The sequence below is a fragment of the Lipophrys pholis genome (assembly GCF_963383615.2).
Source record: "Lipophrys pholis genome assembly, chromosome: 7".
Classification (NCBI taxonomy): Eukaryota; Metazoa; Chordata; class Actinopteri; order Blenniiformes; family Blenniidae; genus Lipophrys; species Lipophrys pholis.
The window spans coordinates 14056238-14081590 of NC_137638.1; the positions used below are offsets into that span (position 1 = coordinate 14056238).

Sequence of the window (25353 nt, forward strand, 5' to 3'; positions counted from 1 at the left end):
ACAAGATTATCATGATGTATTCTAAAACTGTTCTCGGTGTATAAAATGACAAAAACCGCTGCACACGTGTGCTGTAAATTGTGTGGGGGGGAAACAAAGCTATATCTGTATGCTGATTCTACTGTTTTCTCCCTGTTCCCACTCCCCCCCCCGAGGACGTGGTGTGATAGCGTACGCTCTGTAATGGCGAAGCGCGGCGCAGCTTTTATGGGTAAATTGATGTCAGTGACACCGTTGTAAGTTTTGCATAAAACCGTGGGACGAAGAGCCGAAGAGAAACTTTTTGCCGGCGGCTTTGAGAGCGAGCCGACTACAGCCCTCGCCATCTAACACTTCTCAGATGCTCAAACTCTTGCTTAACCTTACTACAATCACAGTCCGGCATGTTGGATGAAGCTTTGAAGCAGCCCACACGGCCAGCTGCGGGCTGTGAAGACGCCACACCATGTGTTCTTACATCTGCATTAAAAAGATTTTTTTTTAAAAACAGCTTTTGAAAAAAAAAATGTGATGACTATATGAAAGATAAATAAGTTCAGTTAAATTATGAAAACGATGCTTATTAGCTTTTCACATGGGACTGGTGATTAAGTGAATAAACACAATTAGCAGGACTTGTGTGTGTGTGTGTGTGTGTGTGTGTGTGTGTGTGTGTGTGTGTGTGTGTGTGTGTGTGTGTGTGTGTGTGTGTGTGTGTGTGTGTGTGTGTGTGTGTGTGGAAGAAGTAAGGAGTGTTTTGTTGAGCTCTGCCCACTTGTACGTTTTAAAAAAGCTGTCACACGGGAGAGAAAATTAATGAAGTATAGTTGACTCACTGCATACACGCATAGTTTCCAAACTTCAGGGTCAAACGAGCCACTTACAGCACAATGGGGTGCTAACTCAAACTGCGACGCAACATCTGTCAAGTTCTAATGGGAGCCTGACGATAGTCACAGGAACCCCGTCAGCTGCTTAGCAACGACGCTTATTTTAGGCATATTGAGTTAATATGTCAAAAAAAGAAATATCCTAAACCTGTGATTCCTGCATCGGTTTCGGATCACGTGAAAAGAGCTATATTTTATATACGCAGAGCCCGGCTGAGTTTCCTCGGGTCAGAGTCCTGATTAAATGATGGATTAAGTGACTCTGAACACAGCGTCACTCACCCAGCAGTGCTCACGGCTTCACTCACCGAATCGCACGGCGATTCGCTGCCTTCGCATTGCCACTCTGAAGTTCATACTAACATGTACCGCGAGTTTCAATCTCGCGGAAGTTACAGATTTGAGGTTCGTCACCAGCCACCATTTCACCGGTGACGAGGCGGCAGAAACTGCGCTCTAACAACAGATGATGCGGCGGTGTTTAATTTAAAACTGATAAACTGGCGGGTTTCACAGGAGGTGGCAACAGCTTGAGTTTGTTAACACTTCAAACTGTTTGGCGCTGAGAGATGACTCCCCCGCTTTTTCAGCTCAAACCGGAAACATTTGTCAAAGTTTGGACACGGGGTGATCTTTTCATTAAGAGAATATCTGCGGCCTGACATTTACAACACCTGTTAAAATGAAGATGTATTACATATTTCACAAGGTGGCAAAAAAGGCATCCATCTCCCCGCCTCACCGTCTCCCGCCCACGCTCTCATTCACTCATGAAATGTTGTACAGTTAGTGGCTTATTAATTTAAAGAGTACTGCATCAGCCTATCCTCAGTGAATATGCTAATCAACAATTTTGAGGCCTGATGAAGTATTTTACGAGAGGCTGTAAAGGTATTTTTGGGAAATTCACTGTCAGGTTCAATTGCTCAAAGTGACTATCCAAGGAGAGCCATATCTCACATCCTACTTTAAAGAGGAGGTCGCTTGATGCAAAGCCTGAGCAAGATTAAAGTGGCAGATTTGAGTCAGTCGACCTGTGTTGAATTGAGTTGATAGTGACAGTTTTTCTAGTTGTTTTTTTTTTTTTTTCTTCTAATTATTATTATGTAAATCAATTGTTGGCAAAGGACACCGAGTCATTTTCAAGAACAGATTTAAAAAGAGAAACTTTCATGCTTTCAGACCCGAGAGTTTTGCCTGTGAATAATTGACTGATTTATTATTGGGTAGTGGTGAGCACTCAACACACAGGGTGAGAAGCCAGCTTTAATTCTGAGCCCAAGGCCTTTCTTTGTGGAGTCTGCATGTTGTCCCTCTGCTTGCATCAGTTTGGGTTTGTTTTTGTTTTGTTTTTTTCGTTTTCCATCGGCTTTTAAATAGAATTCAAAGACATTAGTCCTGTGACGGACTGATTAATGTAAGATGGTACCCTGCCTTTCAGCCAATGTGAGCTGGAGCTGGATAACTCTGGGCATACAGACAAACTGCATGGATCAGATATTTTTTAAGTATTTTTTTATGAAAGGGGGACAATTAACAACATCTACCGGTCTGGAAGACAATTTTACGTGTGTGTGTGTGTGTGTATTACTCCATGAAAGAACAGAGCAGTAGGCTGTAACATGGTTGCTCAGAAACTTATTAAACCAATTTATTTTTTAAGCGAAAACATTTTTTTTTTTAAAATACTGAATACTTGCAAAAGAGGGCCTGTGTTTGGCTTGTACTAAAATCTGATCATTATCTTATTCTGTTTCTGTCAAATCGCCCCAAAATGAACTCTACTTTACAAAGCAGTGTTTTTCTTTCGTTTTGTTGGTTGTTTTTTTTTGCTGTTGGGAATGATTTTATGACGCAGGTAAGATAATGAAACCTCAAAATGAAAAGCCTGAGTCACATCAGAACAAAGTGTTACAGTTTGTGACAGTCACAGACAAGAGGATGCAAAGTAGAAAAGCAATAGAGAAACAAAATCGATAAAATCAGAATAAAAAGAAACTAAAGAAATCCTGCACTCATTTTTTAAGAATGATTCAGCGGGCTTGCATGTATTATGTATAATTGGCCGATGCAGCGCTCTGCCAGGTGATGTAGTGCCGAGATGAGTCTGATTGAAGTTTTGTAGCCTGAGAAGTCCATGACTGTCTTTTTCTTTCCAGGGCAGCTCGGTCTTGGCAGTCCTGCAGTGACGCAAGATTTGCCCTGTTTTGAATCAATTAAAGAGCCCGGTTGTGGCGCGCAGGTCTGAAGCCAGACTGAGCGCAGCTCGCGGGTCTTTGAGACAAATAACAGAGCTGATGGACTTCAGTGCAATGTAACCCGACATTTGTAAGAGGGCAGCATGAAACTTCACTTTCAACTCAGATCTGTTATAGATACTCTTCTCCTAATCTTATAAGGAGGTTATCAAACATTCAGATTTTTATTTTTTTTTAAAGATACATAGTCCGCACTCTGATACGCTGACGATCTGAAATGAGATTTTAAAATGAAGGGCAAAACAAAAAAAAAAGACAGGGCGCCTGGCAAGTTCTACAGTTGTGTCTGTCTCTCTAGAAGCCATCCCAACTCACCCATAACATTGTCATACTGAACAGAGGACCTGGTGATAAATGAGTGGGGACAAAGACAGGTCTGAGATTGGAAACAGGGGAGAAAGTAGAGCGTGTAAGACTGATCCCACTGTCCATTCTTAACACTGCCTCCCTTCCACGCTGTCAGCATTTATTCCTCCATGAAAATCTCTGATCGAAGAGTGATTTGCATGATTGCATTTTCCATACCTTGCATTAATAGTGCAGAAAGGATGAATAGCTAATGGCCTATCACATTTAAGTAGCCATCTCAACCAGCCATCACATTACGGGCCCCTCAATCTGCTAATGAAACATGTCTCTTTCTTTCTTTCTTTCTTTCTCCCTCTCTTTTTTCCTCCCCTCACTCCTTACACATTTTCCAGTTACGTAAGGAAGGCACCACAAAATAAAATCGGTGGCATGATATTTCCATGAGAAATCGACTGTACGGATGATCACAGCTGAACCTTAAACGTTACTTAAAGTGAGAAATGTACATTCTTACCATGTCATTTTTTTTCCAAAAAATAAAAAATAACAATAATAATTGAAAAGATAAATTAAAAAGTAAAATAATCACTTAGGAATAACAACCACAATATCAAAGTTTCTAAACTTCTTGAAGAAATGACCTGGAGACACAGTCTGAAAAGTGCATGGAGTCATGTAGTGGTCAAACAGTTATTAAGAAAGGAACCATATTATTGGACAACTTTTCATTTCCCGTGCATTTGGTGAGGCGAGAAGTGAAACTACAGAACTCTTCAAGGTAACGTTCCCAGGGGAAACTTTAAGCAGTTTATGCAAATTTCCACCTGGAACAAATGGAGCCATTTTGGCTTTTCTCCGTGTGGGAAGGTATAGTATTTTCCATAAGATTTGAAAAGCCCGGAATTAATTGTTACGTGAACAAAACACAATATTTAGCTGATTCTATAACTTACATAACCTTACCTCAAGTGTTTTGTACAAATGAGATTGTGCTCATCAGACTGTTCTTCCAGCTGTGTTGCAGAAGTTCACATGAACGTGCGGCTCTTGTCAGTTGCTTTGTCTCACTGTTCGGTCCAGTTTGTCCCAAAGCAGCACCAAGTCTTTTTTCTTCACGTTCTTATGTTTGGGTCAGTATCTTGCTATAGGATGAACCCTTGACCAACTGTCCTCATACCAGAGGGTACTCCATGGTGCTGTCGATTTATGTGGCAGCCATTTTGGTTTAAGGAGCGTCTCACTAAATACGAGTCGCCAAGTTGACGTCACACACTGCGGAACCATCCTTTCACCAATTTGACGGCGTGAAAAAGGTCTGGGGTGATGAACCAAAGTTTTCATTTTGATTCATCAGTCCATAATACCGTCTTCTAGTCGTCATCAGCCCAATGACTGTGCTTCATTGCAAAGACAAAGCCTCTTTCTCATATTTTTGGCATCTTAGCAGTGGGCTTGTTGCTGCAACTCAAGCTGTCAAACCTGCAGCTCCAGGTCTCATCACAGTTTAAACTGAGGATTGTTTACTACAGCCACTATTCATCTGTACTTAAAGCTGTTGTCCTGTTGTCGCCTACTACATAAGCTGTTAACTCTCAGAAACCTGTCTTCTGATTCTGTTGTGGGGGTTTCTTTGGGGTCTGCCAGACAATTTTCTGAGTGCCTTTTGATGGTGAAAGACACTGTGCTTACAGACACCTTGACTTACTTTACAATTTCTCTGCAGAAAATACCTAGATTTTAAAGTGTCACGATAGTCAATCTATGTCTCTTTTATTGTTAATTGCCTTTTCCTTCACCTTTCATAACAACTTTAAGTTGTTAACCCTTTTCTTGCTCTCTGAAAAAGGCCTTTTTTGTAAAATTCCGAAATGTACATTAATATTGAGTTTTGTGTAACCTCACCTTTTTTTAACCTCTGGCGGTTCGACAACTTACCTTTGCAACACACACACACACACACACACGTGCCTCACAAGACTAGCATTAACAGTGTTTGGCTCCAAGGGGAACTGACAAGACCTTGGGGTAGAGGAGAGTTTAAATAGCGACGCTGAAAAGGAAGATGATGCCTGAGAAGAAGGTGGAAAGGATGGTGTGGATATAGATGGAGGAAAGGAAATATGGATTCAGTAAATGGAGGATGAATGAAAAGAGAGAGAAAAAAACTGTGGGTTGAAAAAAAGAAAGTTAGAGGGTGAGAATGTATAAGCCTGAGCAAATAGTTATTACCAGTCTCTGAAGGGTAGCGGCGTGAGCTGAATAGACTGGGACTTGGAAACCACTGTTACCGGTGGTGATAGGGGACCGCTTCACAGCCCGGCAATCTGACAAAGGCTTAGCGGGTAATGGAAGCAGACCTCCAACAGCAAAAAAACATAGGAGCTTTAGCACGCCATAAGAGCTGACCATCAGATAAGCCCGAACCTCTTCAAGTCCTACAAAGTAAACGTTTCAACGTCAAAGATGTTTATCACTCGCGACTCGTCACGTGTCAACTTTAATGTGAGTACTTGGAAACTGCAGCTGCACCTACGAAGTGATGAAAAAATCATTTGCAGTGAAGGGCAAAGCACTGATTTGTGAGTGTTAAAGAAGTGCATTTCTCCATCGAAAGGCCTTGATAGAAGATCCTGAGAATAGCGAGCGAAGACCCTGCTTTGTCCTTCAGCGAGACACTAAATCTCCCTCTTCTGCCAAGACGCTGTCTTGAAAATGACCTTGTGCTTTAACCTTTCCATAGGAAGACATAGTTGAAAAGACAAATATATCCTGCAGTTGATAGGTCAGCTCCGATCAATCTAAACAATGAACACAAACTGTTTGACCCAACAACAAACTATACACACACCCGGTGTTTACCGACACATTTATCAGAAACCACACGTATGTGCCCTCAAATGCAGCCATGCAAATATTCGACAGCAATAACAATATGGATGTCCATTTGAAATGCACAAAATATACAGACCGCCCATGCCTCACTCTGGGTTTTTTTTTTTTTCCATGTGCTCAATGACAATGAAGCAATTTCTGACTTTCAATAAGATGAAATCTGAAAGTGCTGAGTCAAGGAAAAAAAAAAAAAAAGGTTTTCCAGAGTTCCTGGGCGCAGTATCTGCATTTTGCTCTGTCTGAACATTGAATTTAAGGGTTCAGAAGTTGAAAGTCTGATGAAAACAAACTGGCCGTACGTCTTGGCTAGGGTAGGTTACTGTGGAATGAAGGAGGAGAAGATACATTTGTGTGGGTGTCGTTTGCAGTTTTGCTCAGAAAATCATGAGCTGGTGTGGTCATGTGCTAAGTATCTGTCTACATAATAGTGTGGCCGGTATCTATGAGATCACGTCATGGTTTAAGAAGCAGTTGAACTTAATAAATCCAAGCTTGTGATTTCACAACACATGGGTCATTTCAATTGAAGGAGAAAAATCGGGGGAATATATGATACGTCCAAATGCTGCACATATTCGGTACATGTACACATTGTAGAAGTGTAACATTAGAGAAAATGAACTATTACGATCCAAATTCTTATTTCTCAGTCTTAAATATGCAAACAATGCTCGGATAGTACAGAAATACAGAATTCTTGAAATTGAAATAAATTAGCAGCATTTGTCATACGGAATAATCTAAAATCTCTTATGGCAGTGTGCAAACACACTTTGAAGTATCTTCAACGTGGCTTTATTTCTAACCAAACTGACACTAAACTGATGTTCAAGCAAATGCCTGTCAAGCAGATCAGGCATACAACCAAGCAGAGCACTGCTGGTACAAGAAGAGTGAGGTACAGGACTTCCATCAGTGGTAAAAGTCAATATGGTATTGGTATGAAAAGGAACTTTCTATTCTCAGATATTGAATTAAAATCATATTTGTTTCATGCTGAAAAGAAAGAGTAAGGGAATATACATATTTTTCAACGCTAAATAATTATGTCTTCGTAACATCAGTCACATGGAGAGACGGTTTTGTATGATGGGTTGTTTGTAGCCTTGATGTTTCCAGGCAAGTGAGTGTTTTCAGGCTGTTTATAGTGAGTTAGTCAGCCCTAAAAGTGATTTGTTAGTGAGTCTAACCTGCAGGACTCTCTGAAGGCTTGCGTAGCGTGTTTTGCAAACACAGAGGGAATAAATTCATGATGGCTGAGAAAGTTCATAACATTCCCCGATGTCTTTACTGCAGAAATAAAGCAGGTAGCAAATCTGCCAAACAGATGAGAAATACGGCTGTTTTGGATGATGTTTTTTTTTTCTTTTTTCTTCTTCTTCTTTCTTTTTAAAACAGTATTAACATTGCTAACTGTCAAGGAAAATGATTCACGCCACTTTTAAAAATCCGACAGAGGAGAGGTTGAGTCTGTGGCTAACGTACAGGATAGACTAATGTGGATGTTTTGTTATTATTTTTTTTTATTAAAAACAGAATTACATGTCAAACTTGCATGAAAGAAAAGCCTTCAGAGAAGAGGAATCTTCTAAGTTTGCATCCAAGAGCGTTTCAGGGATAGCTCATCAACAGGACAAGTGTCAAAGAATTTCCTAACTTTAAAATGTGTCCATTTGACTGGGAGTGAGTGTCCTTATAATTGATATGTGTCGTCAGTTATCTATGGAAAGCCTGTTTCCTTAATCATTGGTGAAGAAAACGTATACAGCTGTAGGGTATTCTTTATTTATAATGAATTAAACCAGCTTTTATTTGACTTACTTTTCCTGACTAATTTATTTGTCCTGTACAGATTAAAATGAAAATATAAATATTTGCTCTGGTCATTTTGTGATTATGGACATGTTATTCATAGTAAAAACGACATTATCTCAGTAAAAAGGATTCCGATATTCAAGTAACCAGTGTCTTACTGGAACTGGGTTGTTTTTGAGTTGTTCTTGCAGAAGAAGTTGTTTTAAGTGATGAGTTCTAGTGTAAATACCTGTTGACGTTGCTTCAGTGTGCACGTTTCGGTGGCAGCTTTGTTTATTGCTTTAGTGGTGCTTGTTTTCCATAGCTTCCTCGGTATACTGATGACTAGAATTTGCAGAGTGAATATAATGCGATTTAGTCAAATCCACCGGTGAAATGAGCAACTTATTACAACCCAAAATTACTTTACTTAATATGAATAGCTCCTGCAACGCTGCGAAATTGCTTGAGTTTCTAGTACTGCTAGCACAAGTTGCAAGGAAGGCAGCTGGCAAAGGCAGCCTTTCCAGAGGCTACACATAAGCCAACGCATACCAAAACAAAGAAGAGGAATAACAATCAGCACAGTATTTGTCCCCGAGAGCTTCTAATACAAACCAGGTGTGCAACAATAGCAGTTAATAACCCCGATTTACTTTGTTATTCAAGTCCCATCACAGACCACTGTTTAAAATACCAATTTGAAATAGTAAATCAGCCACGCAGCAAAAACCTTTACCCCAAGAGACTGAGACACACACAAATATCCCACCAAACAAATCAGAGCAGACACAGAGTCCCCTTCATCCATTTAGTATGCCGCGATACCCACAGGTTCTTTTCTTCTTTGGGAGAAAATGGCCTTCCTCTATTTCTCCCACACTCCAAAACCCAGAGTAATTTTCTTAATCTTGGCCCGATTCTGAACATTTGCATAAAAATGTTCACTTTTGAGACTCCCCTAACAGAACACGGCTCTAATACGTAATTACTCTCTTCAATAGTGGCGGCTAATTACAGAGGTGTCAGACAAACAGGTAGCGGGAGCAGAGGGGGGGCCTCCGACACAATGGCTGAGGTGCTCGTACGCCACATGGGACAGAGCGGCTCAATGGAAAGCAGTAAATTCATTTAGGCTGGCTTCATTAAACCCTGCTCCTTGGGCCCTGCATCATGCTCTCCCCTTTGCTCTCCCACTCTTCTGCTCTCATTTGTGGGGCAGCGGATGTGCTGTGGGTAAGAAGAAGGCGATCACACAAATGAGTGCAACGCGGAGGGAATGAAGGCAACGCTGCGGGGGGGGGGGGGGAGTGGCGGAAGGAAGGAAAGAAGGAGAGGGAGGGTATCCATAAAGCCGCACAGCTATTCACAAAAATAAATAAATAACTAAAAAATAAAGTGATATCAGAGAAAGTGCTTGTGGGATAGAACAAGGGCATGAGGACATGTGTTCATTTGATGATAAAGAAATAAGGCATAAAAGGACGAGCATATAAAAGAATAATTTTGAATAAGGCTTTTTGTTTTATTCATTTGACCCAATCTTCCAAAAGCCACAGAGAACAGAGCAACACAGAGAAAATTACGGCTTTGGTCCACAAACAGAGGCCAAATGCCAGGTCTCCAACACGGTGAAACAAGGGCAGCCGAGCCCCGTGGTCTCTTTACCATTTAGATTATATTGGTAGCTTTCTGACCCCCGCAGTATGGATGACCATAATAAGCCGCAGCCCCCACTGTGTACCACCTGTACACAGACTATATTCACAAAAAACCCTCGTGCACAGACACCATGACCAGAAAAGTCTCCACCAGCACCAATCCAACTCTATTTGCCCAGAAAGAGAATTACTCATACAGGATGAAATTTCCACTCCTGCACAGCTTTGTCAGACTCAATTCAACACGACTGCCTTTTATTGGCACCACTTTGTGCTCAATTTAACAGATGATATGCTGGGAGGACAATTAATTTCTGTTGACAGTGAGAAGGAGTGCCATCTCACAAAAGAAGACAAATCACACAATTCTGAAAGTAATTTCAAGACATGGAAATTTAAGTGAAAGACTTGTGCTACTTCCAGACCTCCAATGAGGAATTACACGGTGCGCTGGTGGTCTCACACTTCCACAGAGAAAAGTGTGACCAACTCTTAGTCCGACGCCTTGGTTTCTGGCCAGCGGAGCACTTCATGAGAACATTTTCTTGGTGATTACATTACGTACTTGCTCCATGGACAAGTTGATTGTGAGTGACTCCAAATCACTTTAACAAGCCTCAGACATCCAGCCGCACGACCCGATGTGGAGGCCTTCGTCTGGGGAGAGAATCAGCGACACTTCCCGGGTCAAAGTCCAGCAATGTGGCACGGAGGCCTCGGGGTTTACCACGTGGACATCAGCTTATGGTTAGCGCTTTATTCGTGCCAAATAAATTCCAAAAGATTATTCTAATTATCTACTTGTTTTTCTACAAAGCAGAGTCAACAGTCTAATGACTCATTCTGCACTTGAGGGCTTTTACGAATTAGAAATCCCTTCTCGGTTTTACTGGTGTCTTTGCCGCACCGACAGTAATACCGGCTTCAGATTCCTGCTTAAGCTGACAGGTGTGTGTAACACATCGAGTCTGACTGATTACTGAAAATGTCAATCAAACGAGAAAGCCTCCCTGTTTACCTAGGAGCATTTTCACGGGAAATTAGTGAATAACTCTCTCTCAGACACTGGTGAACAGTGTTTTTTAAGGCAATATGTAAAGTATTTAGTCACAGGCGAGTGTCCACGAGCAACTTTACACAAAGTAACTACATTTTGAGCACAAACTGACATTTACAAGTATACACGTGACGACATGCACTGGAGGCGTCATAAAAAATTAAACAAGCCATATTAAAAACAACCATTAAGACATTTAAAACGTGCGTATACGGCCTCCCACACACACACACATTAATGGTGCAGAATCTAAGGTGTTTTCACACCACTGGGAGAAACCTGGGTTTCAACGTATTGTCCAAGGCCACTTTGACACATTGACAGGCAGGAATGGAGAATGAATCCCCAACCACAGGTTCAGAAGACAACTCTCTCTCTGTCTGTCTGACCCACAGTCCTCCTCAACAGTGTTGGCGCAAAACAAAGGTCTTGAGAAATATCGACCTATTTTCTTTACTCGGTGTATCCAGACTGGAGTTGTGTGTGAAGAAAACATGAGAAATGAAAGTTCTTCCCTTTCCGACAAATGGGCTAAGATTGATTCTCGGGGTGGAACACATCAGGAAGGTATGTTTGGAATAATTGCTCCTATAAAGCAAAAAAAATAATAAAAACTTCTAAATGAGATCACAAAAAAGGACTGAAATTCAACGCCGATACAGGTCTAAGTAGATTTTTGCATCAGTGCGCAAAGCTAAAAGCCATGTTTTCAAATTATGTGTTTTACTCATTTTTTCCTCTTCGCTCCTGGAAGCTAAAAAGGTAAAGTTTAAAAAAAAAAAAATAATACTTTTCATATCGTAATTAAATAGAGTACAAATCTGAATGTGAGAAAAAAAAAAATGATTAAGAGAGAGAAACATATTTGGTCAAAATGGAACCAATAATTTGGATGTCATGGGTCAACAATTTGGTTAACATGGATTTTAGCTAAATTTCATTCTGCCCCATATTTTGTGAGATAATAGCTTTTCATGGCCTGTGTCTAATGTGGTTCAACAGCTGTGAGATGCAGGGTTTTCCCATGCAATGATTACATTTGGATGGTCCACAAGGTAATTTAAACGCTGCCAAGAGGAATTTTTGTTTAGGATTGAATGCAACGCTATAATTCAGCATTTAGAGGTGGCACTTTAGATTTATTAAGCTTAGAAAATCACAAGGAATTACAGAGATCAAACATTGAAATGGGTGTTTTACAGCATGGCTATATTGTCAGATTTGCCTGGCCGACAAATCAATTAAAACCCTTTATACACATTTATTTGACACTGTGAGGTACTGCTTTTTTTTCTTTTTTTTCCCAAGGCCTTACTTTTTTCCCCCCATTTCCTATCAGCCATAGTACTCAATTCTACAGTGAAAACTGGACTTTTTCTGTGGAAAAAAAGTGACTGACAGAGTTCAAAAAGTGCGAAAAAATCTGATTACCGAAAAGCTCCTTGAACTCAGCTGCCGCTTTGTTGTCACCGACAGTGTATCACAATTCAAATCTTAGGATCTCCAGAAATGAGAGCCCTTCGATCACATTAAAGACTTTGAGGAGTTGGGGAAAATGACGAGAGGTCAGGCTGAAGCTCCTAATGTATTTTTCTTATTTTCCAGAGCACATTTCAGTCAGCTGAGGTCCGCCTCTTCAGAGCGTATGCGGAGAGGTGCAGGATGCCTTCCCGCCTCTTGGATCGGTGCCTGAACACAGCAGCGGCTCCGCAGCCTGTAAGCTCCAGCTGCTCGCCTTCATTGTGTCTCTGCGCCGCGCCGCGCCGCAAAATGTTTCTCCATCTTCGATACTTATCAGGGCGCCGGAGTTTGACGCTGCCATTACTCAAAATTAATAACCACGGCAGCGTGTTTATCAAGCGCACTTTCACACCCAACCTGCCAAAAAAATAATCGCCTTGCTGTTTGTGCGCATGGCAGAGAGGAAGACAGCACGGGAAAGACAGAGGGAGAAACACAGAGAGAGACAACGAGAGAGCAGATGAAGTGTGAGAGAGAGAGACGGAGCAAAGAGAGCAAGGATTTGTGATGAAAGGCAGAACTGAGAGAGAAATGAAGAGAGAATACGCAACATGCATACGAGCGCGTCGACCGTGCCTAATCACTCTGTCTCCATTACACCTCAACTTTTCTGTTTTTTTTTTTTTTGTCCTGAACCTTTTCTTCTCATCATTTCTGACAACGGGGCAACACAAGCACCTCCTTGTGTATTCACTATGCTAAGCACCACTCTGATCTCCACTGACAGCCAATCTGCTCCAACATGGCAGGCCTGAGTAAATAAGAAAAGGCCGGGGTTTTTTAATTTAGAAACCATGCGGGTACAGTAGAGTCCGGCCTCCTGGAAGCAAGGAAAGAAGAGTCCTCGTTGCTTGATAAGTGAAAATACAAGGCGGAAAAAGAGAAGTGACAAGGACAGGGGAAGGCCCCTCAGCACCTCGTCTCAAATCTGGAGAGACAGGTGGCGGAGGAACAAGACAAGGACAAATGTCTGTCGGTGGCTGGTTCGGGCTCCGCTGACATTTTCCATGGCATTTAGAAAATATCCAAGAAAAACCAAAAGAAAAAGGGGGGGGGGTCCTAAAAATAGCTGGCTGGAGAAAACATATGCTACCAAGTATGAAGCCAAAGTTATACAATAGATGCAGACACTTCAAAATGACTCTTATCTCAAGGGTTTACTCACTTTCCCAAATTCCCCAGCTTTCTTTGAGAGGGATGAACTTTTAAGGCTGAACTCAGCAGCTACTGAGGTCAGCCGGAGAGGCTGCAACCCACAGAAACCACAACTTTGTAATTTGACGTATTTAGTAGTAACACCAAACGGATGCCGGCCCCCCATTTATATATAAAATGTTGAGTCGGTTAAAAACTTAAAATACAAAGTAGGTGACGGTGGTTACTTCTTACCAAAATGCTGCTCCAGAGCATTTTTGTTTTTTGGTTGTTTTTTTTTGCGCGTCAAATACAAAACGTCCCATACGAGAGGAAAAAAAACTGAATATCAGCAAGAGAAACCAATCAAAGTGCACAGTTATTCATAGCTCCCGTAAAAGCCAGTTCACATGATAGAAAAGAAATTGTTTACCCGAGAGTGGTCAGACACGTGACCAGCGGGCCAAAACAGGACAACAGAGGGTCCATCGACCCACGAAATGACTTGGCAAGGCAGAAAAAACTGCACCCCTACAGTATGAGAATGTCAAGTTCCTTTGTTGCATTTCTGGTTGTTACAAAATCGAGAGACATGGTGTTTTGACATTTCACTGTATATTGCAGCAGGAGGCGTAATCAAAAAAAAAAAGGCATACGGTTGTAATTTTAGATATCTTTCTGTGGTTTACTCAGATTTCTTTGCATGAAAACACTCTGAGATAGGATTGTTTATTGCCGTCGTTTTACTGCTCCAGTGCACTCTATGTCAATTCGGGCTTTATGTGGCCCCTGAACTGAAATGAGTTTGACCTTTAAGTTGGGAGTAAACAATTCATTCATGAAGGATCGTACCTACAGATAATTATGCATAACAAAAGCATTAGGGGGACGGGAAAAAGTCTCTTGCTCGCCATTTCTTCAGTTACATATCGGACAAATTCAACAATAACGCAACCACTCAATTTGAAACTATTATAGAATTGTGTTGCTCGTGGCAACTAAGCGTTTTACTGAAACAAACAAATGCCTGCATGGCTCTGCATTTATCACAAAAGACAAACAATTGATCTTGTTTACAATGTCTTCGTTGGACATCTTTTGTCTGCACCTGTCATCATGGTAATCGCTTTCATTCCCTCCCAACCCTGAGCTGCTCCATCCCACCAGATTGGTGGCCAGTGGATATGATTCAATACCTGTTTCAGTAATTAGCAGCCGCTTGCAACTTCGATGGGAGGAATTTTAACACAAAAAAAAAAAATTCTGAAAATGATAGTGGTAAAAAGTAAGAATTCAGAAGGACGAGAGTAGATTAAATCTCAGAGGCTGATTGATAATACCTTTCTGAGAAGGAATAAGAAAGGATAACTCCTTGACTTTGCTGTAGAGTCAAGGGGAGTAAAAGAAAATCGCTTGATAAATGTTCCCAAGTCTTTACTTCAGCTTAAAAAATATTTATATATATATTTTTTTTTTTATCCTTCTGCTCTCAAATGTATTGTGATGTGTAACCTGTAGAGTTTTGACAAATCCAGGCCCTGGTCACCTTCACTGTGACCAAGCCAAGCAGAGCAACTAACTGTCATTTAACACATCATTGATCACAGTGATGTATCATATCATCATCGGATTTGGGGGTTTAACACTTGTGCAGGCACTGTGAGAGATCTGCCAGCTGGCTCCAAGCAAAGGCTATTTGGAAGGTGTTTCTTTACAATTTGCCTTCAGATTCAGGGGGGGGGGGGAGAAAAAAAAAAAAGTTTTGAAGGTGCATTTCTGGTGAAACGCTTCTCCTCAATTATTTCCTGCTTTATAAGCTCCTGAAAGTCAGAATGGGCCCCTGGTTATCTCTCAACTTGTCCGAATTCTTAGAGAGGGGACAGAAAATGTAAAGTAGCTCATTTGGAATGCAAGTTGTGACTCATAAGTGATGGAGATGGACAGAATATGTTAGGCTGGAGTGAAAAAAAATAAAGAAGAAAAGATTGATGAAAACTGATTCCTCTATTCGAATAAAGCTGGGGAAAAAAAAAAAGGCTGGGGAAAGAGGAAGACGGAGAGAGAAAAAGAGAGATCGCACACCAGGGCAGCTGGGAAATGCCCAGCTTCCAACAATACAGATCTCGTAAAATGAATGACTCACTGACTCCTTGCATCTACTTTCAGCAAAAAAAACTGCAGACCAACTGACCAGACCTTGCAAAGAGATGTGCGCTCACACACATACAAGGGTGCACATAAATCTGCATGTCAACACATGCCATGTGCCCGACTGCGGGGTTATTGTTAGGAGAGCAGTGGCGGAGTCTTCACTTTGACCATGACCAATGGAGAGGTTTCACCACAAACTTTATTGCAATACACCCTAGAAAGGCTTTTGCCAAAGAGCCGGCCATTGCATTTTAATCTTCAATCTCATTACGTCTGGCAGAAGGAGTACCCTACAATAAAAGTTCATTTTGCAAATGACAAATTATACTGGAAAATGAAGACATCCATCAACAGTGAGGACAGGCATTATATATAAGGGAATCTTCATCTGCGCACATAAAAAAAAAACAAAATAAAATACAGCCGAATGGCAAAAGAAGTCCAAAACAAACCGCACACCGGCATATCAATGACGACCATTTAACTCCGACACCGTGTCCTCAACTTGGTTCGAAAAAGTGAGCGTTGCCATTTTCTCTGCTGTCCTGCTTTGATCATGGCTCGCTCCCCATTTTCAAACGCTGTGACATTTGAGAAAACACAATCCCACTTTGGTCTCCTATCATCGCTGGAAGAGGATACGGAGAAATAACAGGGCCCACTCTGCCCACCTGCAGCACATCACATCCCGTCTCCCCAAGAAATGACAGTGACCAAAAAAATAGGCGTCCTACTGTCGCAATCTGCCAATTGGACTGTGACGATGGGAACTCCATATTTGGTCATCATTTCTCCCGTTCTTACTGGAAGATGCCGCCTTCGACTATTCCAGAGGACAATGGTGCGAGCCGGTTACACACTGCTTTTTCTTGTCCTTTATTTATTTATTTTGAAAGATGAGAGGACAGGAAAAAAAGTGGGGGGAAAAGAAGGATCGGAAAAATGACTGAAGCGCTTTACCTCCCACAGAGCTCCATCTCTCCAACGGCCTCTTGTCGTGGGAGGGGGCAAATTGATCTGGGAAATAAGGGGTCATTTCCTCTGCTTGTTTACCTGTTCGCAGCACACTGTCATCAGTCCGGGACACATGAAGACACAAGCTGACCCATCTGTACCCTCAGAGATCTGACGTGCGCTAAGGTTGAGATATTCTGGTCTTCACAAGTGGTGTGTGCGAGTGCGTGTGCGTGTGCGTGTGCGTGTTTGATATCCCTGCAGCAGTGATCCTGAAGGCCTCCGACTGTTTGAACTGTGGGCCGAATAATCGATTTCAGCTTATTTCTCTTTCTCACTTTGTAAATGCTTGATGCATGTGCATTGCTGAAACTCAATAAGAAATGTCTCATCCCTTCAGCCAATAAGCAGCATGAGCGTGTGTGTGTGTGTGTGTGTGTGTGTGTGTGTGTGTGTGTGTGTGTGTGTGTGTGTGTGTGTGTGTGTGTGTGTGTGTGTGTGTGTGTGTGTGTGTGTGTGTGCGTGCGTGCGTGCGTGCGTGCGTGCGTGCGTGCGTGCGTGCGTGCGTGCGTGTGTGTGTGTGTGTGCGTGTGTGTGTGTGTGTGTGTTTATTTTGAGATTATTTAATTCTCATTCAATTTCAGTTTATTATTAAATGTTCTTACAAAAGCTCGGTTTGATTAAATATCACACTGCGGGAGGTTTAAACCAGACATCCCTTTCCTGTCAGCGTGAACAGAAGTGTGCATTTCCTAACCATTATGAAATCTAAAAAATTAAACAAAATACCAGTGGAGAAATACAGCTTTGTGTATACATACACTACTCATTACATTAGGCCACCGGGACTTTTGCAATATACAGTAAAACTGCTGACAAGCTTCATCAGCATCTCAATTATTTCTAACATTGATTTCTAAGTACGTTAAAGTGAAAGACTTGCTCGATATATTTGTGCTTAAAACTGGGGTAAAAGCTGTTTGACACTGTTTGATACTTACCAAGTACAGGAATAAAATACAAAATCGGAATAGTCCTTCTTTCGCTCTGCAATAGCAGAAGTGGTCTTCACTCTTCTGTCAGAAGCGGTTCACCACTTTTTATGTCTGCTTTTGCTGTTTTACTGCTGTCGTCTGTAACACTCAGCCACATCATAACACGTGTTAGCGCTCATGCATATCCAGCAGAAGGCACTCTGTTCTCAAGGGAACGAGGTGGTGGAGCAGCGCGGCATCACAGAAACGGCTATGTGAGGCTCCTCGGCGACTCCTGGCCTACTTTGGCCTTTCACCCCGTGCTGTCTCTCGGCGCACACACACACACAAACACACCTCCGAGCTTTATCATCCACACAAACCGCCAGCACGCCACCAAAACATTTGAAATTCCAATATTCCCACAGGTGATCGAGACAAATCCAGTCAGACACACAGACACCTCCAGCCTCTGGACCGATGCAGTAAATATCATTATGGAATCAATGCAGCTCTGAAGCATTCGGGGACTGAAGGGGCATATGTGTGTGTGTGAGAGAGAGAGAGAGAGCGAGAGAGCGAGAGAGAGAGAGAGAGAGAGAGAGAGAGAGAGAGAGAGAGAGAGAGAGAGAGAGAGAGAAGCTGATAACACAATGTGCCAATGTGCTCCTGTGAGGATTTCACCAAACTCCATGTTTTTTGATTGAAAGGAGGCAGGTAAGGCATTACCATAACCTTCCCACCACAAGCCTGCTGTAAACTCAATAATGCAAGAATGATTTCACACATGCACGCCCACATATACACACACACACACACACACACACACACACACCACTTGCCTACACCCACTGCTGAAACACACCACGGTACATTCAACATTGTGTTCACACTCCTAAGCCAGAGTGGGAGTACCGTCAGCAGAGAAGCCTTAGCTGTAAATCAATAGATTAAATAGAAACATATGAATAAAACACAAGCTAATAAATAAAAGAGGCGATGGTTTACGCTTGCTGTCATATACAGTATGGTTGTCTCGCTCCTGTGTGAGATGGGAATGGAGGTGGAGAAGCAAAAGGTGAGGGAGCAACAAGAAGGATGACCAGACAAAGAAAGAAAAAAAAAATCTGTTGATCTCTTGTGCTTTCAATTAGCGGGTTGTTTTTTTTTCTGTGCATGTTTCCATTAGCACCGTGTCTGCATTAGTGCTCTATGTTTGTCTTCCTGAGGTCTGAAAAAAACCGCTCTCGTGGTCTGGGTATTTTAATATGCAGATGTAAATGCAGTAGTGTGGCGTTTTGCTCTTTTTTGTGTCTTTACATATTCATTCATATTTGTTGGAATCATTTAATGTGTGAACGAAAACACTTGTTATTTCAACTTAAAAGCAATTCTAATATTTCTCTCTTTCTGCATTCATCACATACAGTATGTGTGTTGTGATTTTTGCGATAAAATAATACACTTTCTTTTAGAACTACCATTTCCCATGAAAAAAGACCAGTGGCTTAAACTGCTAATGGATGTTTCTGTGTCACAAGACCCTGATGAGCCTCTTCACAAATTCTAAGGGTTGAAATATTTACTTAATAAGTTTGAACAAGATGCAAGTACTGTATGTATTCTTGATATTACATTCACATTCTAAAAATGTTTCAATAAACTTACAACCGAATGTATTCTTCTTGTACTTTCCGACACAAGGCTTCAGTGTCACTGTCCAAGTGGGAGCCAGTTGTTATTGTTTCTCAAGATGGTGTGTGTGTGTGCTGCGTCCGGGAGTGTGGCACCGGCTACTTGGCTTTACAAACAAACTTGACTTGACGTACCTGTCGTTGATGCTCCAGTTGAGACAGAGGTTGAGGGAGCTGAGGTTGCGACATTTCCTCACCACCTCCATCACCGTCTCGTTGTTGAGCTCTGAGATGTGCCGCAGATCCAGGACACTCAGGTTACGCAGCTGCGAGAGGCAACACATGCACACAAACAGTTCAAGGATTTCATCCGGGCAGATTCACACAAAGAGGTGCCCGTGCAGCCGGTTCCGGCAGAATAAAATCCCAGTCGTTACAACTTTATTTCTGTTCACAAAGAGATCAGTTTATTCATTTTCATAAGTGGTACAAAAAGGAAGCTGCGGGAGAGGAGCATTAGATAAAAGTAGTCGCGGCAGAGAAGCAGGCTGACTTATATTGAAGCTTTTGATATGTTCCCAGGAAGGTGGGTAATATATCTCTATATGCTGAGTGGAGTTATGTTCACCCATGTAATGTAGTGGGGGGGGGGAAAGAACATGAACGCAGAATAAACCTAACGTAGCAGATAAAAGGGGCAAATGTGCTTGCTGCTCCGGTTTACCATGTCTGCGTCTGCCTGCCTGGTGTAAAAGGGGTTGTGGAGCCCTTCACGTTGCTTCTTCCTTTTCATCTTTCTGACTTTCAAAAATCCCACTTTCTGATCTGAATACCTTATAAGAGAGGTTGAGATTAATCCTACAGTTAAAATCTCCACTCGCTGACACACACTTGGAAATCCTACACGACACACTGTTCAACAAGCGTTCCTGCTTGCCGAAATCACCAAAGGCTTTTCAGGTGACGGCACAGGTGTGTGTGTGTGTGTGTGTGTGTGTGTGTGTGTGTGTGTGTGTGTGTGTGTGTGTGTGTGTGTGTGTGTGTGTGTACATTCACGCACTCACACACCAGGGAAGCGAGATAATAGAAGCATGATATTCCGGCCAGCCGCCAGGGAGGCGTCGAGGTAAATGTCATGGCCAAGGCTAAAGAGAAAACAAGCTTACAGTTGGTGTTAACATCACTGAGCACTATTGTCAGCTCCATAGGCATGACATATACCGAGCAGCATGAAGGCACATGGGGGGAATGGATAAGGACCGCCGCTCGCTGTGTGAAGTAAGCACACATGTAAACACTCCTCCTTGTCCCCCACATGCTGAGGATCAAAACACAGAGAGTGCAAACAAAACGGGCCAAGTGCGCAAGATGCTGCGTGGCACTGAAGCTAATAAAAACGGCTTTCAAAGCCTTTACCGCCGTCGAACCGCTCCATTTGTCTCTCTGCTCTAGTGCAGCCTGTGGCTTTTTTTTTTTTTTTTTTGTCACTCCTCAGAGAAAATTGCATCTATGCCTCTTGTGATAAAAGGCCTGCTTAGGCATGAAATAAACATGAAACAGACTTTTTTTTTTTCTTTTGGGTGGGGAGGGGCATATTCTTACCTATACTCCAAAGACATGCTTAGATATTCTAATGAAATAAACATTAATCAACTTGTGTGTGGCGAGACGGGTCAAGAATGCGGCCGTAACACATCAGAGGCAGCGAAGCGGACATGAGAAACAATACTATTTAATGAAACCTCCGAAACTGCATGTACTTTAGTGGATACTCATTAAGGCTCCACCGCACGTGCACGCAAACATGCATAAACCCACACGAGCACAAAGACTGTCATGTGATGGTGTGGCCGGCGTTGGATCGAAGTGCTAAATTATTCATTTGGAATGAGGCGCGCGCGTGTGTGTGTGTGTGTGTGTGTGTGTGTGTGTGTGTGTGTGTGTGTGTGTGTGTGTGTGTGTGTGTGTGTGTGTGTGTGTGTGTGTGTGTGTGTGTGTGTGTGTGTGTGTGTGTGTGTGTGTGTGTGTGTGTGTGTGTGTGTGTGTGTGTGTGTGTAAACCTGCTTACACATTTACGCAGATCATAGTGTTGGGGTTCAGCTCCATTTAGGGACAGAACGTGAGTCATTTGATGGATCAATCATTCATTCATTAAATCTTATAATGAAGACTGAGTTCTGGGGAAAGAGAAAGTTTAATTTAGGCAAATACTGACAAAAAACTGGGCTCTCCAGGAAATCAATTCTTGTCAATGTAATGCATGCTCAAGTGTTGGAAGCCTGCGTGCGTGCCTTTCTAAAACAGGGGCTCAGCATATTTCAAAACTGGGACGCAAAATGAATGACCAACACTAACAATCATTCATAGCAACAGACGAGCACTCACTCTTGTCAAAATTCTCATCACAACAGCCAAACACTTTCTCACATAGACACTTATTTGCATTCACTATTTCGGGTTAATAAGGTCTGGAGTAAAGTTGAAAAAAAAAGCCCCCAGCATCAAAAGTAAAAAAAATAAATAAAAAAAATGCTTACATCTGCTATATAGAAATGCTACTACAGCCAATGGGAATGGTTTCATTGATGTGGACAGCCAATGAGAAATCAGGCCAACCATAGTGAGTTTGGATTGGCTGAGTGTGTAGCGAGGTTGAACAAAAAAAATCGAGAAATCTAGCAGATGTCTGCTTGAAAAGGACCAGACCAGACATTCTCCGCATGGAGAGCAACTTTGCTAATCCATCTGTGAAAACCGCTGTTTCGCCGACATGTGCTGGGAGGAAAACACACCCAAAATCCCTGAAAAAAGAAACCTCCGCAGTAATTAGACACACCTCCAAAACGTGAAGCGCCATAGTTGACAGATTAAATCAGTCAGAGGCAGAAAAGTTTCGTTATTTATAAAACCTCACGCTACTTATACTATATTCTGCACATGAAACAACGGAAAAGGACGAAAAATGGACACGAATGTTAAAGAAGCGTACACGCTCTAGAGAGTGTATATAAGACTATTTCAACCCACGGAGAAAGGAGAGAAGAGAAAAAGTGTGGTGGAGGAGGGAGACAAGGTGAGAGAGAGAAAAGGCAGCGAGCGAACAGAGAGCAGGGGATTTGGTGAGCGTTTCGGCAGGTTTTTCTCCTCGTTGGCTGAAGTCTGTAACCAGGCAGAATTCAACTCGCCTGCTCCGTGGTTCCACCCGGATAATTATTCATGCTGTTTGTGGGAACAGTGAAACCTGCTCAATCCAGCTGCAATCAGTCCAGGGTGCCATCTTCATACCGTTAAACATACAATTACATGACGGAGTGAATTTCTCTTTGGGATTAATCGGGTATTTGTTGTTCTTTTCTATTCTATCGTATTTATGAACAGCCATTACAAGAAGTATGAGGTGTAAATGTACTCCACAGTAAATTTGTAAAATGTGTACATTCTTGCGGCTTGCTTTTTCTATTTTCACATTTACATTTTCAGCTTATTCTGTTCTGATGTCAATTGAATTGCAGAATAATGTATTACAAAAAAAAGACCTTCTTAAAAATGTAACAGCACAAAGATGGTACGTGGCGCAGTTTTACTTCCATATTTGTATTCTCGTCTGGTTTAGCAGGCGCAATCCATTAATAATAAATCAACATTTTAACAATTTTTATTGTATACGTTAGTAATTCTTGGCCACTGTGCTTGGTGAATACTCTCACTGTTGACACTTGATTTGATTAATTTACTGCAGCACTTGTACATATAGTTAAGTATTTTCATGAAAACATAGTTGCTGTTTCAACTAACGACGACGGTGAGAAATATAACAAATTACGATCATGGTAACAGACCATAAATCAGTAAGTGTCTGATAAATAAAAGCAACGAAAGATGTTTTTGGAATAAATTGGAAAGATACATATTTTTGGGGGTATTTTCGATGTGGTCTAAAAAATCCTCTTCTTTTCATATTTACATTTTCAGTATTTCTTAAAAGCTCCACAGAGTGACAAAACAAGCTTCTTAGAAACTCAAACCTGGGTGCGTTTGTAGACTTTGACAACCTTAAGTCAGTTCCTGAACCGTCCAGTCCAGTGCACTTTGAGTTAAGACGAAAGCAGCAAAGATCACAGAAGAGCAAATACTTTACATGTGGCAAAAGCCGAAAGAGTAAAACTGTTCGCCAGCTGCTTCCTCCCGGGGTCACTACAGCAGATTATGTGACCTGCGTGGTTGATTTGGTGCAGGTTTCGGGGGTTACGGGCCTTGCTCGGGGATCCGCAATGGTGACCTGTCATTTGTGGGATTGGTGAGCTTGGTGAGCTTGCTTTCCAAGCCCCTAGGCCAGTCCACATGACTGCAGGAGATTTCTTCATCCAGTCTGGCTCGCCCTCGCCTTAATTAGAAGCATCTCTGAACCTAAAAAAAAATCCTTGTTTCGAAGGCCAAATAATAAAACTTTAAATGCGAAGAAATAAGTGCCTGTTTTAAAGACATGTCATCTTTTAGCCAGGTAGAGTCTCCAATCCAATAATTGAGGCGGGTGATTTTGCACTTTATTAGACGGTGTGTCACAGTTGGGCACAGACAGTGTAGGTCTCTGTGTACCTGTGCACGGCCTGCCAGGCTAAAAGAGCTATAACTACCTGCGCTATTACAAGCGTTTATTTACACAATGTCAAATACCATGATGCCAAGCAGGAAGGTGAGGTCTGGTGGGCCCTGTGCAGAGGATATGATGTCATGGTTTTGAGCACTGGCACAAAACAGTATGAGTTCATGGCTCGAGCTGTCCATCAACCCCAGCGTCCCGGCTGACAAGCTGCTCGATGACATTTACAAAGCACAGACAGAGCAGGCATTGTTTTAGTCATAAAAACAAGGGAAAATATGAGCTGCTGTTTCATTGCTGTAGTAAATTTACAGCCACATCAAGATTTAGTATCTGACTTTTGTAAATGAAAAGGGGGCCCATTTGTGCGTAGATGTGATTAGAAGCACAAAAATAAAATCGAAACATATAAGTACGGTTCCAAAAAAATGTTTTAAAGTGAATTTGTGGTCACAGTGACAGCAATTAAAAGCTCTGACAGACCAAAAGGAAGAGGAACATGTTGAAATCCTCTAAACAAAGCAGGTACAAGTTTAGCCAGTCACTTTGAAGTATCTCCAAAGTCCTGGGCAAGAAGTCAAAGTCACAGGGTGTTGTTGAGGTGTTTGCTTGGCTGTCTGCATGTGTTGGAGACTGTGCAAGACTCAATGTGGCAGGGGCGAAAAGGTGGGACGGCTGGCAGTGGTGTCACTAGGTGAATACAAGTGCGCACTCATGCATACCCGCTCAGATCCCCCCCCCCTCCGTCCTCCGTATCGGAGCATCCCAGACAGTTCAGTCAGACAGGAGAAAGCTGTGTCGAGACAATCCCTCTGCGGTAAGCCTAAATCACACCCCACGCCCCCCTCCAGAGACACACTCAGGAAAACACACACACACACACACACACACACACACTTACACGCATCGAGGTCTGAGCAGACAGAGTGATATGAATATTTTAAAAAGGACTGAGGCAAAAAACTGGAAAGGCCATGGATATGATATCACAAATACATTGTCTGCATCAGTCACGGACCAGTGAGCTGGTGTGCGTGTGTGTGTGTGTGTGTGTGTGTGTGTGTGTGTGTGTGTGTGTGTGTGTGTGTGTGTGTGTGTGTGTGTGTGTGTGTGTGTGTGTGTGTGTGTGTGTGTGTAACTCCTCAATTTATCCGTCTTGTGCCCATCTACTGTCTATCACTTATTTTCCCTCTCCCACCCCGCCTCTTTTCACTTTCTGTCTCCCCCTTTCAGTCAATAATCCTGCATGTGTTGGTCTTGATAACAAACTCGGCGGTGAGGAAATGCTCAAGGAGATAGAGAGCTTTGGTTTCTTTTCGCCGTGCTGAGCCCAGTCACCATAAAGGGGCGCGCGCGCGCACGCACACACACACACACACACACACACGGTGTGACAGTAGTGGATGGTACAGTCACAGTGCAGTGACACTAGTTGGGCCAATAATGAGACATGATATCCCTCCCTCCAGAGGTCAAAAACCTCTCTATCTGTGTCTGTCTCTGGGTTAAAAGTCTTACAGCCAAATGAATTATTCTTCAATTACT

General features: G+C 42.2%; 1 protein-coding gene across 1 annotated transcript in view; it reads right to left on the reverse strand.

Annotated features, from left to right (window-relative positions):
• The window catches only part of fbxl17 (F-box and leucine-rich repeat protein 17), a 220585-nt gene that overhangs the window by 115673 nt on the left and 79559 nt on the right, over positions 1–25353 (reverse strand). Inside the window, exon 8 of the mRNA XM_080466839.1 lies at positions 19404–19534. Within this exon, the coding sequence (XP_080322965.1) occupies positions 19404–19534 (131 nt within the window). The remainder of the gene's footprint in view (positions 1–19403; positions 19535–25353) is intronic.